General features: G+C 35.3%; 1 protein-coding gene across 1 annotated transcript; it reads right to left on the bottom strand.

The window, feature by feature from the left end:
* Positions 1–6,063: 6,063 nt before the first annotated feature.
* LOC117563509 (uncharacterized) lies at positions 6,064–7,766 on the bottom strand. The gene is given in 4 exon segments (XM_034241884.2): positions 6,064–6,421; positions 6,423–6,507; positions 6,510–6,657; positions 7,746–7,766. Coding segments are annotated over 4 exon segments (534 nt in total). The 3' UTR covers positions 6,064–6,141.
* Between the last annotated feature and the right edge of the window lie 9,033 nt (positions 7,767–16,799).

Raw genomic sequence — 16,799 nt, 5'->3', positions numbered from 1 at the left:
TATATATATATGTGCATGTATGAAATACACTAATATTGATGTGAGCACACGACGTATTAAATATGCGAAACATGCATTTGCATTTTTATGTTATAGAAAAATCATAAATGGTAAGCATTTATAGATACGTATGTGAGCTTACCACAGTTTTCCCATTTTCTGAAGTTTGATTTTCCATGTGCAGCTGTTTCATTTGAAGTCTTTCAGAAATACATATCTCAGTTTCTGTATCTCTTTCTATCCTACTTAAATATAGTGATGCTAATGTACCCATCGAATTGAAATTTAGATTTCCATTTAGGAATAGTCTTGAACTCTCTTAATTTGATAACAACAGTAATCTTCACTACAATTTATAATTGAGGTAAATCGGAATTTTATATTGCGACTTCATTTGTTAACCCCCTTTAAATTATTCCATTGTTATTTTGTTGCCTTTCGTCTATTCAGATCTAACTACACTTTTAGATCTTTCCAATCCACATACATACAATAGATTTTACTTTCTTAAGCAAACAATTATCTAATGAACTAAAACTTATAGTAATTCAACATTGAAAGCAAAAAAAGTACTATTATGTTGTGTGTACATAATTCATTTCTTGTATTCTATTTACGAATTCAATTCACTTTATTTCGACCAAGTATCTATGTATTTAAAAACGGGGGATATTCTTTTAGCTGTTTTACCTTTCTTGCTATGCGCTTTTTGTGGCCTCAACAGATTTTTCAACTGCTTTGCATTGGGTTGGCTCACCGGTCTTTGGGTTTAAACTTTAAATGTCCTTTAAGTAGGCAATGCGCCGAAAATATGCGGCATGCTAATGGATTTTGGGCTAATGGAAGCGTCGACCTTTAAAATGTAAATACATTTTTTTTGGTTTTTTTTTTACTTGTTTGGTCTCCGGTCGTAGCGCACCTTGCGCTTAACCCCTTGGCGTCCAATGAATGGCGTTGGCATTAACGTTGCCGCTTTTAATGCCGCGTAAATTTTGCAGGATAATCCAATAAAGAGATTTTCGCTGTGGCTGTTGTCGTCCTCGGTGTTGCCGTTGGCAAGGCATTGCTAAAAATTTCACTGGGACAACGAGCCAACTAAAGAAACAACAACAACGGTTTATAAAAGTTGCCACCAACAAAATCTGTAAACAATTGTTGCGACCTTCGTCGACGATATCGCGATGTGCAGATACTCGAACTCTCGAGTATGTATGCATGTATATGTACAAAAATATACACATATGTATGCATGTATATATGTATAATTAAGTAAGCTACATTTTTCTCTAGAAATTAAATTACAACACGGCAAATTGTTACACTGTTTGAATCAAATGAATCGAATATAAAAACTGCAGTAAATATGAAATTATAGAATTTTGATCAATTTAAACTATAGAGAGAAATTTAAACAAGCAACACAATATAAAGACAAGACCAAGTCACAACCCAGTGAGTTTATTTGTTATGAGGAGGCTCAATCGTTTTTTTACTTCACATTTCGATTTTGCCACAAAAAGGCCTCTCGAGTGGATGTAAAAGCCACTTGACGCCTCATCAACTACTTGAACAAGCCGTGAGTGCAATTTCCGAATAATAATTCATAATAACAAGAACAACTACAATCGACATACAAATTGTTTTCAACAACTAAAAATCATTGAAACGTGATTGCGTATGCATATTACGTATACGCATGGTTGAACAAACATTAATCCAGACTCAAGATTCCAGAGTCATGAATATACATTCTGTGAATTTGGAATAAGCAGTGTTCACAATTAAATCGTAAGAGGTCACCAAAGTGAATAATTATAACACATAAAGAAGCTAAATAAAATATTTAATTAACAAAAGGAAATTCAGCACTTATCGCAAGTTATATTTAAAGTGCTATTCTGTTTTCGATATATTAGATAGATCAGATATCACTTTCACTAAACAGTACTAAAATATACCTATGTATACTTATCACTACAATCAAAATATACCACATAGTACAAAATATTCTTGATTGTCAGCCAAAGCAACTAAGACCCGATTGCAGTGGACTTTTTTTTGCCAAACAAAAGTATTTCTTATCATTAAAGTTCTTATTGTATATACCAAAAATTATGTCTTTAGCTTGTTTATCCTTGTTGAAAAGGGCGTGGCAAAAATTTGTAAGAGACTTGATTTGCGTTCTATCGAATAAAAACAATATGCCTATCTCTTATAGTCTCTGAGATATAGTTGTTGATACGGACAGACGGACAGAACTATATCTACTCGGATGTTGAACAAGAATATAAATACATACTTTATAGGGTCGGATATGCCTCCAACTGCCTTTATATACATTTTGTGCACGCACAAAGTTATAATATAAAAATAAGATCACGTTTTAATGCCGCACTATTGCGAAAATATTTAAATAACAGCTTATCATGTTAATATTGTTATTTCAAGAAATTACTCATCCTGAAATCTTACTTCATTTGGAATAACTGCAAATTTTATTTAAGTTGGATTTGCTACAGTCGCTTAAGCATAATTATTTAGTATGAACTTGGAATTTTACTTAAAATAATTTATGTTTTTAAGCTAGAATTAAAGTTAAGCTGAGCAACATTAAAGCTTAAAACAATAAGCAAAACTCAAACATCAAATGCCATCATTTAATGTTATTTCTCTGGAACTTGCAGCTTTTCCTTTCGTATTTCATTTGATTTAATTTCACATAGCACTCATGAGAGAAGAGAGAGAAAAAGAGAAAAAGGAGAGTTGAGCTTGAGACAAAACAAATACCAAACGAAACGTTGCGCAAATTCCTTGAGCAAAAAAAATCAATAAATTTCAAAGGAAATAATTAAGCAAGTAATTGACTTGGATTTCTTTTAGGAATTTCCACATAAATCTTGCTGCTAAGCTAGCCAGCAACTAAGTATGTCTGAATATCTATGTGCATGTGTATGGGAGACTGAATGTGAGTAAAAGTGTATGTGTTTATGTGTATCTATGCGTGATTCCACCAAAATACGATCTGTTGGGAAGGGAGGGAAAGGGGCCAGCAGCCGACTTGTTAGTTATGTCCTGGCATGTGAACTCAGCCAATCTGCCATGCGGATGTGCGAATGGTTGCAGTTGCAACTAAGAGAGCAATAAAGACAGAAAGATATATACATTCAAAGAGAGAGAGAAAGAGAGAGAGGAAAGAAGAAGGAGATGGGGATAGAGTTTGCAGTTTCCACATGCTTGGAATGTGAACACTTACACTTGAAGGCATTTACGGTGCGGCTCCTCTTATAAATAGACAAAATAGAAGCTAACGCCTCGAATATTTCGAAATTAAAGTCAAAGGCAGTTGGCCAAAAATGTTGCTCCAAACATATCTGTGTGTTCCAGTGTATGTCTTTTACGATTCCTACTGATATTGGTAGTGTCAGTGTTGATTGCTTGGTTAGAACGACAAAAATGTAGTTGCTAACTAAAAGGTTTTGGCTCTGTTTCAAGTGCAAAAAGTCAAGTCAAGGGAGATACCAAAATGGAGAAAAGGCTTAATTGAGAGGCCAGTTGGCGAGATTTGCGTGCTATTACATTTTATTTTAAATTAAATTTTCCATCTTTTAAAGACTAATTAAAGTATTATTTCGAATAATTCAAGAAATCGTTAATATGATTTGTACATATTTCAAGATATATATCTTGTGCTTGAAGCATATGACTTTACAAAATCCGAGTGTATATCATCATCAAACTTGTTTTTGCTTGCGTTCTCTTTCTCTCTTTTTCAATCACTATCTCAGTCGAGCATTGTCGCCAGTTGTCTGGGAAATGGCAATTTATAAAAGTCAGCTGCTGTTGCAGGAAGTGTAGTGCCGGCAAGAGCTCAAGTTTTACAATGCATCAATAAATTACATTATCCTTAATAATCGCGTTTTTCCACTCACATTAAAGATGTGAAAATCGGGTAGTTTGAGCAATATCGAACATGATTTGCATATACTATATGTACATATGCATTTTATTTTGGTATAATAAATTAATGAAAAATTAAATAATCTGCCTTCTATTGATCAAATTAACCATTTCGTTAGCAAGTGAGTAAGAGTTAAATTTTTGCTTTCGGCAATTAGCAAATTATTCGCCTCAAACATAAACTCATTAGTTCACAATGATTTTCGGGGCGACGAGGTACCAAATATTCAATATGCCAAACATAGCCGGTCGGAACTGGACTGAATGAGCGAATGCATCAGATAAACGAGGCATTGGACAACAAGGCCTAATTAACGCTTAGGAGTCAGACAGTTAGTTTCTCTATGCTACGCCCACATGGCAATCCTTCCCAAATACACACATTTAGTCATAGGGAGAAAGCAAAGAGGTGGAGATTAAGGGAGGTAGAGAGATAGAGCGGTTGAGCGAAATAAGAGGGAAGAGACAGAACTCAATGTAATTATGTGCTAAGTGCTTTAGGCATGGTACAAACTCATTTGATATCGCACAATAGACAGAGTATTGAGAACCTGAGAGAAGATTGCGGACGAGGAACGTGAATTTTAGCGTGCCTGCATATCAATAAGCCCATCATTATTATCGATTTGCCAACTGCAACAACTGCAATTTTGGTCATACTTACGCCAACATACTCGTAATTAACAGCAGAGCCCCAAATTATAGGTCAATTTTGAAATTCATGAGCGTAGTCGAAAGTATAAGGAAATTGTAACTTGAATTGCTTTTTAAATTCGTTATTCGCCTTTTATCAATTTATCAACCACGCTCTTCGTAATGTGTTCTACTCACTCGCAGTTTATTGCTGATTTATCTGAGAAGCATTGATGCAACTTAATGATGCAACCATCAACGAGTTGTTTTATTTTCCCACAAAACAAGCTGACTTCATTTTGTGTTAGGTCAAATATCTAGCTGATGAATTGCAAATCTTAATTGTAGCAATAAAATTATATTATTTGAATTTTTCTTTTACGACTAGGAATGTTATTATTTATATTTTTCACAATCCAATGTGCTAAATGTGGGAGTACAATGATTAAGCAGTTAAAATGAACAGGCCAAGAGTGCTTCTCGTTCATTTGAACGGAACGAGTAAAGATCAGCGAGTGTAGAGAGGACGAGAGAGTGACTCGTTATCTAAGACTCGAAGACGATGACGCTTCTACGAAAAGACGAAGTAGAGTCGAATAGCCGTCTTTGCCACTAAAAGATGTTTGATGTACGTCAATTAAAAATTTATACTATATTTATATTTATAATTACTATATTATATACTATATTTCATTACTTTTAATTAAAAGATAAACTTAATAGATACATAAATAACAACACCATATGTATATGTATATACAAGCGCTCTCCAGACAGAGAGTAGTCTTCTAGCAGACCGGAGTACACGTCCCCAGACTCCTTCGTTAGATAGGAGAGTGTCAAGGCCCAGTCTTCAACTCGGACTTGGATGAATAATAAAACCTGTAATAATATACTGTCCTGCTCAAAGATCAAGTTGTAATTCCAATACCTTTAACTGAGATTTCTTCGAGACGAGACTCTGTGAATAGGAAAGGAACTGAGAGCATAATCGCAGATCACTGCATTGGCCGTCGAAAGGCAATGTTAAACGGATGTGAGTTGCGATACGTCCATCGGCAGCAGTAAGGAGTTGATAGAGGAGGCTCCAGTCGAGCAATCCAGCACATCCCGAACCCACACCAGAGGAATTGACTGACCTAGCTCAAGGAGACCACCTTCTTTAAAGCTATAATGAAAAAGATAGGATTCTGCGGGCATCTATTTCCGGGTGGGACAGATGGCTAGATAGAGGCTCCTAAGTGCATATTGGGGGATCTTCTCATTTTTTTAAAAATTAATTTGTATCTACTTGTGTATTTGTAAACTTCATGAACGGTTAAAAAAAAAGAGAATAAACTCATATATTGTGTCTTTTGGCATGTGATTAAACAGTCTTCATAAGCTAATAAATTGACTGTTAATCCATGTACATATAATAATAATATAAATACAATAACAATACAAATTTGCATGGATCTAATGAAGGTGAAATTGGAATGAGATATGTACATATGTTAGCTAATTCTTCTATGTGAAAATCCTGTAGACGAGATCGATCGCATTGTCCACTTAAGAACTCATCTTGCTCATATACACACGTCCACACATATGCAAGACATGCGAGTAGGCTACCCAGTGCACTTTCAGCAGAGCTCCAATCACATCTGGTATGGGATATACCTGCCAGTGGCGTCCCCAGTCCAACGGTGCCAAAATGCTGCCAGCCCAGGCACCAACAATTCCATCCGCATTGTAATTGAACAGATGCAGAGCCGTATCCTCGCACTTGGTTATAAATTCGGGCTTCTCGCAGAAACAAACTTGGAGAGCTCCACCGCCACCCAGTAGGCAGCAGCAGACACAGAAATGTCTGTTCATAGTTAGCCAACACTGCTGCGCCAAAGATGATACAGATAAATGCATAGAGAAGGTTATACAAAATTGCATAGTCTGTCCGCCGAATAGTTCACGGGGAGTGAAATAGGCGTCCCTTTTCTGCCTTTGCTTCATTGTCAGCACGTCATCCTCGATACGTACAAAAAACCGGGCCAGTATGTCTTTGCGAATAAGATTCGCTCTTCGTGCCTAGCATTGATTAGGTTGTTGCAAGAGGCTAGAATATTTGTTTTTGGAAGTTGATGGTTTCAATAATAAACAGTAAATGGTATGCAATGAAAATAACTGAAGCTTTCTTAATTCTGTTATAGAAATGAACTTTTAAGAGATGAAACATTGAGACCAATTATCTAAGAGTATTATTCCTATCTCTAAAATTTTTTTTTTGGACATCCAGTTGAAATGTAACAATATACAATATACAAATTAAAAATCTATTTGGTTGCATATCTACAAATTACTCAAATTAACATTAAATAAATATAAGTAGTTTGTTTATATTCAAAAGCCTTTATTCTTGGGAGAAAATTTCTGCCGCTGCATTTCCTCTGTATATAAAACAAACAAGAGTAGTATCCCATTTTAATATGAACGAGATAATCTAATTAAAAAAAAATGACCACAGCAAAAGCCTCACGAAATACGCATTTTTCGCTATCGACATTGATATTTTAAAGAGATTTGCTAGTGCAAGCGAGGGCGTTCACTGACCGTGTCTAACACAAACGTACTCACATATTATATCATCATCATCTGCAGAGCTGTGGTAGACAACACAGTCTTATCATGTGTGCTCTCACAAAGTTCCGTGCTTTTCTGATACTAAAAGTTAACTATATAGGTCATTCACAAAGTAAGTCAGAGGGAAATTTTATTTCCTAAGGCTGCGCTGGGGGATTTTGTACTTGATATCAACTATTCATGTATCGTGTCAGCTTGACAGTCTGGTGCCAAGGTCAACCTTCAAAAATGTTCAAAGTACATAAAATATTTTTTATATATATTCTGTATATATGCTATATTATTTTACATCAGACGAGAAAGTTTGTAACAGTATTTTATATTTACAAACTTATCTTTGTAAGTTTATAGTTTTCATAAAAATCCCAAAAACAAATGCTCAAATTTCACACGTTCAAGAAAAAATGTTAGTCGGATAGACGCGGCTTAAATAAAATCTGCAAAATTCTAGAATTTAAGACGATAACTGACTTCTAGCCGGAACAGGTCATGTGTAAGTAAATTTGGCAGAGTTTTTTTTAGAAAATTTGGTGTACGGGCGTCGTGTTGGCGGACATTGTCATGGCTTGACATGTCTACTGGACTGTACGGCTGTCACAGTCGTGTCGTGACACGAAAATCAATTGGTCTGTTTTGGATTCGTACGATCACAAACTTGCATATTGTATAAAACCGTTTAATGTTTTCTTGTGACTATGATGCGCGATGCAATCGATTGAAACTTAAAACGATAATTAAATACTCTTTCATATAGAAGGATGTAATACTGCTTCTTAGTGTCCATTTATGCATTTTACTTTAATTTATAGCGAAGTAATGAGCTTTTTGGTGCTGCTTGTCAGGACAAATAATTTTTATGTACACACAGACATACATAATGTTTATTTATGATTTTTACATGAAAATTAAATTGAACAAGTTAGAAGATTGTGCTCGGCTGTGTGATACCCCCTACTATATTAAAGTACCGAAACATACAAAAATATAGGATATATTTGGTATATCGATATAGTACTACATTCAAAATATACCAAAGAGCACAAAATATACCAGATTATCAGGCAAAGCAACTAAGATCTGATTACAGTAAGAGTTTTTTGCCATACAAAACTAATTTCTAAAAATGTTATCTAATCGCAACCAAATTTTCAGGAATCATAAATACTGTTATTACTGTTGTCATTTCAAAATTACGATTGCTATTTAATCTTTTCGATTTGCAGGAGGCGGATGTGCACTTTGCAAAAATTTTAAACAAACTGAATCTGCGTGCAATCATTACAAGTTCTGTGCATAAATTACGTCTCTATCTCTTTGAGATCTAGGTGTACATATGGTAAGACGGACATGGTTTGTGTGATGCATATATTAAATTAGTTCACAAATTTTTAGAGAAGGAATAAACTTTCTTTTTTTAGCAAACCGAAATTAGCTTCAATGACTAACTTTTATCATCTGTTGCTCCACTTGTTCCTTCTGATTGTTCCACTACAAATACATGTGGTTTAAAGGGATACTCCAAATATTACAGTTTTTGGAAAGTTTAATTTTTTAGAACTGTCAAATTTGTTTATTGTAAATCAGGAGGCTACAAAGTAACGTTGCCTTGTTTCTGTTAAAACAAAAAACAAAATAAATGTCAACAAACTATTATCGATTGACCCTTCATCCTCTTACAGTCAGGCGAAGTTGAGATGGGAGAGTATTTAGCAGACCATCTAAATTACTTTTTAAAAATAGATGATGTAAACGTGCTAAAAGTTTATTTCGTTTTCCTTTATTTTACTGCAAACATGAATCGCCTGAGTGCGTAATCTGGTAGCTAAAATAATCACAAAAATTCGAGAAAAAGTTCACAATAAATGCACAAAACTCGATCGATAAAATGTTATAGCAATAAGAGATGCGATAATGTCGGTATTATTTAACGAAACATACATATACAAAGCACAAAAGTGAATAAACACGTTAAAACTCTCCATTTCACAGTGCTCGCCAACAAGATACCCTGCAAAAGTTATTACATGTTTGTGTTAGATCTATTTTGTCCGATAAATTTGACAAATTCTGTTTCAGTATTAATGATTAATATTTTAAGAAAATCTACGATTTGTAATCTTAGTTGGTATAATTTGAAATAAACAAAGAAATCTTAATATTAGTCCTAATCATTTTACAGGATATTTTAAGGCAAATCAATGTTTGTGTCCCTTTTGTCCGCATGTCAATGTTAAAAATTGTATTTTTTACGTTTCAATGAACTTTTAGTGCAACATTAACAAAGCTTCACGAAGCTAAAAAACGAATCCTACAACTTTTTGCTAACCGTTTCTCTCTTTTTTTCAGCGAGTGATGTTGTTATTGTGCATTGTCGTTATTTACCCTGCCTGCCATTTTTATGAGCTTCAAGTAACAGCAACAACGAAAACAACAGAAACTTTGATTGTGGCCTTTCTCCTTGTCAATTTGACTTTTTATTTTAATGCAACAAACGAAATCAAAAACGACTTGTTATCGATGTTGTCATTGTGCCATATTTTCGTCCAATCAGCCAGAATAGGATGAAACGCAAAAAGGGATTCTGAGCAGTGAGCACAGAGTGAGGACGGGAGGTGAAAAGAGAAAGTTGAAGAGGCGTTGTTGTCGCTCGTCAGCAGTTCGCGTGATTGACTTTTGGGGTTAAATTAATTAAGCGTGTGCGTTTTTATTGTTGATCAAATGGCTGTGCGAAAATTGGACCCAATTTGACTTTTTCAACGTTGCAGACAGAGTTTCACCTCTGGTGTAAAAATAGCTAACACTAAAGTCAAGCATTTTATCAATGCTGTGGGACATTCAATATGAACATTGTAATGAGATTTCTGATCTCATTATGATGGAATGGGGCCTTAGTTAATTCATTATGACAGCTAAGTGTGGAGCTCCTCAATGTGAAAATTGCATAAATGAAGTATCTAATGTAATGCAATCATATTTTAATTTTTCTCAAACAAAATTTTGTCTTAAATGGAGCATAATTAGACCCAACTTCCAAACTCTAAGCCCTGAATTCTCTGCTGCTTATAGACAAATCCGAGTTTGAGTTGGGTTCTACAATATTTGGACTGCAGTAAAAGTTTGGCATGAAATTTACTAATTTTATAATGTGGCAGGCAGACATTTATTTCGACGCTAATTACAAACATTTAAACTTTTAATTAGTTTTCAGACAAGCAACAACAATAACACCGACAACACCGAGAGGAACAATAACAAGAATGACGCATGGGTCTTATCAATTATGGCAAAAAGGAAAAATTGCGAATGAACCAAAGTTGCTGTGATGTAAGTGCGGTTGACGTTTCTATAACAAGTGGGTCGGGTATGCAAATCTATGATTTTGTAAAAGCTGCACATAAACTTGTATAAACATGAATACAATTTACTTCATGGCTAAATAGAAAATTGTTCTCATTTATTGCAGTGCGTCTTCAAAACAAACAAATAAAAGCGAAAATAAAAATAAGCATGAAAAAGCCATCACAAAATCTCAGCACTGATTGCCACTCAACCTAGAGAACGTTGGAAACTAAAATGGAAATTGGCCAAAACGAAAATGGAAATGGAAATGGACATAAGAAGCTTAAAAAGTGTTCCTTCACAACTGGCTTTGAGCTAATCAAATTTTACCATATTTCTCTCATAAACTTGTCAGTTGATATGTCAATCCTCGACTATAAAGCTTGAAGTTTCATCAATCACCCCTTTGAGATCAATCCTTCAGAAGAAATACAAATAGAAAAAATCGTTTATAATTTTTAATAAAACTAAAAAGCAAATGGTATCTGGATACAATGAATCTCATTATGAACTAATTAGTTTGAGCTATTGAATGGATACAAACATTGAAATTCAGTGAACAGTGTGTGCTTCGTTTACACCCCCTACCTATAGGAAAAAAGAGTACTGATTCTGCTTGATTCAAAAAAAAGGATTCAATACAGACAGGATTGTGTCGGTGTTGAAACAATTTTTGATTTTTGCTCTTCGTACCTCAAATTGGATCCCTATTAGTAGAATACGACCTTACCGTAGTAGAGTGTTATTACAAAATCTTTGTTTTCTTACTAACTTTATCTGTTTAGTTACTTTTATTTATTTATTTTATTTTATAATAGTATTATTAGTTTATTGTTGGCCACCATCATTAAATAAATAAATTTGTGCCAACAGGAAATGTATGTTCAAGTCAGAAGGAGGCATCTTCGACCCCATAAAGTATATATTCCGTATATTTACAGACAGTCGAACAGTCGAGAGTGATTTTTTTGGACTTTTTGCTGATGTATTAATTCAATCGAAAGTAATTAATTTACGTCACAGTAATCTTGAAATCCCAATAAGACACATTATGGTTATCGTAATGTAATGGAATTTTAGTTGATTTGCTCGGAAATAATCACACTTAAAATAACTTGTAGCTTCGCATTTAAAAAGCCTAATAATAACTGATATTTAATTAAGTATTATTGCAGAAGAGTTCGAGAGAATTTTGCCGCCAGACACATTATTTGCATTTAAATTTTCGTTGACTTGCCCAGCTTCGGCATCCCTATAGCTGTTTCTAGCTGCCGACTAGACTAATGTGTCGCCATTAAATCGGCTTGCCCCAGAACATTAGCAAAACCCAACAGAAAGTGGAAAGAAGACAAAAACAAACGAAACTCAAATTAATGCACAAGTGATCAGGCAGGAGTTAGGAGGGACCAAATGGGTTTGGGATTCGGTGTGCCGTTGACGTTGGTAAACGAAGCATTAAAAGCCAACACCGAGCTCGACCTCGTTGCAGCACCGACCCTTCTAGCCACTCTTCAAAATCCCCTCTATTGCTGTGCTGCAGACAAGTGTGCACTTGTACTTGCAGCTTAGCCAGCGTAAAACATATAAATAAATATGAAAATAAGTAGGACTTCTAATGTATGGAGTGCCTGACTTGGAGATACTCTCTATTACTTGATTATTACAGCTCAATGAATTAGCTATTTTGTTTTTTTAGCAGATATAAAATATATTTTTACTTGCTTATATGTATTATGCTAACACTATTTTTATACCTTCTTTCGTTGAAAAACGCGATGTAATCTTGTAAAAACATGTCCAAATATCGTCATCGTCAGTGTGGTTGCTGTTGTTGCCACACACTCGTGGGATTGTTGTCTGAATGAACACGAATTGTCGCTGTCGCTGTTTGAAATTGTAAGTACTACGCTGCGTATGATCAACAATCGTGCTGTGGGTTAAGGGAGTGTTGTGGGTAGTGACAGCACTGATGAGGGATGCCACCAGGAAACGTATACATTTGTGAGAATGTTAGTATGTGAAGTGGAGGGTCTGCTCATGAAACCACTGTAAAATTTAGTTGGCTTTTTCTAGCGACAAACAGGATACGAAGACTAACTATGACAAGTATGTTTCAATAAAATGTTAACGCCGTTGGACCATTTTGATAATTCAAATTCGACTTTCACTTCACATCACTGCAGGCGAATTTGCAGCTTGCAGAATTTTCACAAATGCAATTGCATTTGCTTACGAGTTTGTGGTTTTTGATGCTGCTTCTTCACCGTTTATTGTTGTTGTTGTGCTTTGCTGGTAGTGCAGCTATTTTTGTTGCTGCCTTTAGAGGCTGACTTGGTGAGTGTATTGAATTATTATTCATGAGAGCCTTAATTTATGCTGCTACAGTCGGAATTAGTCCGCTTTGCATTTTTCGCCATTCGCTCATTCCTCCTCATTCACGTTGCTCTCTTTCGTTGTCTGTGTCTAAGTGTATGAGTGTGTGGAGGTGTGTCTGCCATGCATACATACATATGTATGAACTACTGAAATGTATGTGCATCTGTGTGAGTGTTTAGTTTTCGGTACGGAAGTACTTAAAATGGCATTAATACTTTTATGACTTGTGGCCAAGGCAATCTGAGGTAAGGTTGCACCCACCAACATAGTCGAATCAAATATTCATAAGTAAATATTCATATGATTACTCGTACGTTTGTGGGCAAGTGTGAGTGAGTGTGTCGCTCCAACTGTATTTAAGTATTGTTGTATGTATTTCTTGTACTTGCTTGTTCATGAACAAGCAAAGGAATTAAGTTATAAATGCCACGAACGAGTTTGGAAAGCGTAGTGAGAGTTGCTATTACGAGTATGCTAAGATTATTTCCTACTTAGATGGCTCCGAGTAATTGAGTTTGCTTTGAAACTCACAGAAACAAATTCGAGGCTAAGACGCTGGCTTACTAACGTATGATTTTAATTCAATTGAATGTGTGTTGGCATAGAATTAATCTTGAATCAAATTCATGCTTTCCCTCATGCACCTTGAATTTGAAATGTTTTTTTAAGACTATTCAAAATTCGAATAAAGTCCAAAAGCTATATTTGGTATATCAATATAATATTACGTTCAAAATATACCATAAAGCACATTTACAAATTGTGGTAAAAATCCGAAAACAAACTTGATCAGTTTTGAAAAATAACAAATGTTATCGAAAATTGTTATATTTATGTTATTATAGTATAGTACAGATTCATTGTTTCATATGACAAACTGATAGGCGATCAGACATAACTATATCGTCTGGGCTATCGAAGAACCCTTCTTCTTCTGATATAATACATCGGTCCTATGAGGCTGATTGCCGGGCCGGAAGTGGGCGTGGCAAAAATTTGAAACAAAATGATCTCGGTGTTTATACGGACATGGCTACATCGTCTCCTTTGCCTTTTTCTTTCCTGTTACATACATTTTCTGGCGACACAAAGTTTTAAAACAGTTCTACCATATGGGTAGCGGGTAAAAAAAGAATAAACAAGTAAGTAAGCTACAGTCGAGTGTGCTCGACTGTGAGATACCCGCTACCCATTTTTAATAAAGGCAAAATATTGCGGTATCATTTTCAAAATATACCGAATATATTGCAAAAATACTAAAAATATACCAAATGGTATGTTTGGTATATCGATACAGCACACCATTCAAAATATACCATAGACAGCACAATATACCAGATTGTCAGCCAAAGCAACTAAGACCCCTAGTAAGTAGGCGCTTTTGCCCATACAAAAGTATTTCTTTAATAACTTCCACAATTTTTATCTGATCGTAACCAAATTTTCAGGAATCATAACTACTATAGTAATTATTGTATACACCAAAATTCGCAACTCTAGCTTTAAAATTAGGCTTGTTATTCGATTTTTTTGATTTGCGGGGGCGGAAGTGGGCGTGGCAAAAATTTGAAACAAACTTGATCTGCGTGCAAACATAACAAATGCTGTCAAAAAAAAATTATAGCTCTATCTCTTATAGTCTCTGAGATCCAGTGTTTCATACGGACAGACGGACAGACACACAGACACACAGACGGACAGACGGACAGACGGACATGGCTATATCGTCTCGGCTGTTGACGCTGATCAAGAATATATATACTTTATAGGGTCGGAGATGACTCCTTCTGCCTGTTACATACATTTCCTGCCGGCACAAAGTTATAATACCCTTCTAGCCTATGGGTAGCGGGTATAAAAAGAATGAAATTGTTTTTTTTTTTAGTTATTTTTCTTACCTTTATGTTAAAAATGTGTTTGACTTTGTGGTGAAAAGTTATGTCAATATTTGTAAAACATTTAATGAAGAAAATTATACAAGTTTGACTAACTCGTCTTATTAAATAAGAGGAAATCCATAAGTTGAAGTAATAGTGGAACAGCAAATAAAAGCAGCGTGCTTATGTGTGTTCGTAAGCTAATTATACATACAAATGGAAGAGGTAGATAGAGAACGAAAGAGAGTAAGTAGCTCTCCAGCTATGTTGTTAAGCTATATAATAATAGGTAAGCGCATTAAGAACCGCAATTTTCTATAGTCTGGGCAAGCATTACTCAACACTGCACTATGGGTCAAAAGCCCAAATTTGCGGCATAAACTCTAAAAATGGACCTAACATTCTGAAAATTTGCACAAATATCTGGGAGAGAAAGATAGAATTTCGGAAAAAATTTTGTGTCAATTTGACCACGCCTTCCTCCCGCCCCATATAACCGTCCGTATGAAACAATGGATCTCAGAGACTATAAGAGATAGAGCTATCATTTTTTTTCGACAGCATTTGTTATGTTTGCACGCAGATCGAGTTTGTTTCAAATTTTTGCCACGCCCACTTCCGCCCCCGCAAATCAAAAAAATCGAATAACAAGCCTAATTTTAAAGCTAGAGTTACGAATTTTGGTATATACAATAATTACCATAGTAGTTATGATTCCTAAAAAATTTGGTTGCGATCAGATAAAAATTGTCGAAGTTATTAAAGAAACACTTTGAGCAGCGCTGCATGAGAGAACTCATAAACACCTGCAACATGTATTGTTATTTCAAAAACGGGCAAAAACGGGCAAAAACCATTACTAAAAATGGATTCTATAGAGATTTGTTAAAAATATTAAATTTTTACCTTTAAGGCACTTTGAGGCACTTAAAAGAAAAGCTTCACAGAACACATGTACTTTTGTTAGAATAAGCTAGAACAACACATTTGCAACACATTAGTCAAAACAACACAAACATTTAGAAATATAGAAAAACGTTTAGTAACGATTAATTTACATACCTTGACCTTTATTTTCCATTTACACACTTTTAACTTTTAATGTTTGGTTCAATTGATTTACGAGCTGCAAGTCGTCAAAATTTTCGCGGGTTTTTTGTCTAAAACAAAACGACACTAAACAGCTGACTTTAAAAGCGCGCAAAAAATTAGGGGTATTCCCAAAAAATTTTATCAACATTTTTTTATATCATATAAGTATTCAAGATACCAAAAAAATAATTAAACAACACTATTTCAAAAAAAAAAATAAATCATTTATGCCGCATATTTGGGCTTTTGGCCCATAGTGCACTGGTGCACGCACACATACAAATAAAGACACAAGCGAATTACTTCTCAGTTCTCTGAGTTGTCTCGCGCAAAAGTTAATCATACGCTGCTTAAAATTACAAATCACCGCAATCAGCAGGACATCAGCGCCAAAAGGACGATGCCAAAAACGCAGTCAGTACTGTCGGTCAGAAGCATTGCTGGACCCAGGGCAATGGAAATGACAGTGGCAATGGCAATGGCAGTGGAATGGAATGGAAACAACTCCATGACGATGCTTTCCTGTCCTCTTAAGTTCTGTCCTACCGTGTCGTGTCGAGTCGTGGCTGCTTGGTGTACTGCAGCAAGGTTAATAACAGACGGCCTGCTGTGGCAGCTTGAACCTTTTTTGCGGTCGCCTCCACAGTCTCAGGCAGAGCTCTTAAGTGTTTTAAACAGCGACCATTTAACGGTAATTATTGCAACACTGTAGCACATTTTAAGTGTTACACCTCTCTCTAGGACTATTCCCAGAGTTACCCCAGAGTTGAGTGCGTCCAAAGTTGAGTGGTGAGCGTTGAGCATTCAGAGTTGAGCACTGCTGTTGGTCATCGTCCACCTGGCTTCAGTTGGCTGCATAAATTTCCTGCACAGCCTTTTACTTAATCCTGTCTATTTTGCAAAAGG

This window comes from Drosophila albomicans, chromosome 2L (assembly GCF_009650485.2).
Source record: "Drosophila albomicans strain 15112-1751.03 chromosome 2L, ASM965048v2, whole genome shotgun sequence".
In the NCBI taxonomy this organism is placed as follows: Eukaryota; Metazoa; Arthropoda; class Insecta; order Diptera; family Drosophilidae; genus Drosophila; species Drosophila albomicans.
The sequence above is the reverse complement of the archived record's forward strand: the minus strand, read 5'-3'. Positions and strand labels throughout refer to the sequence as shown.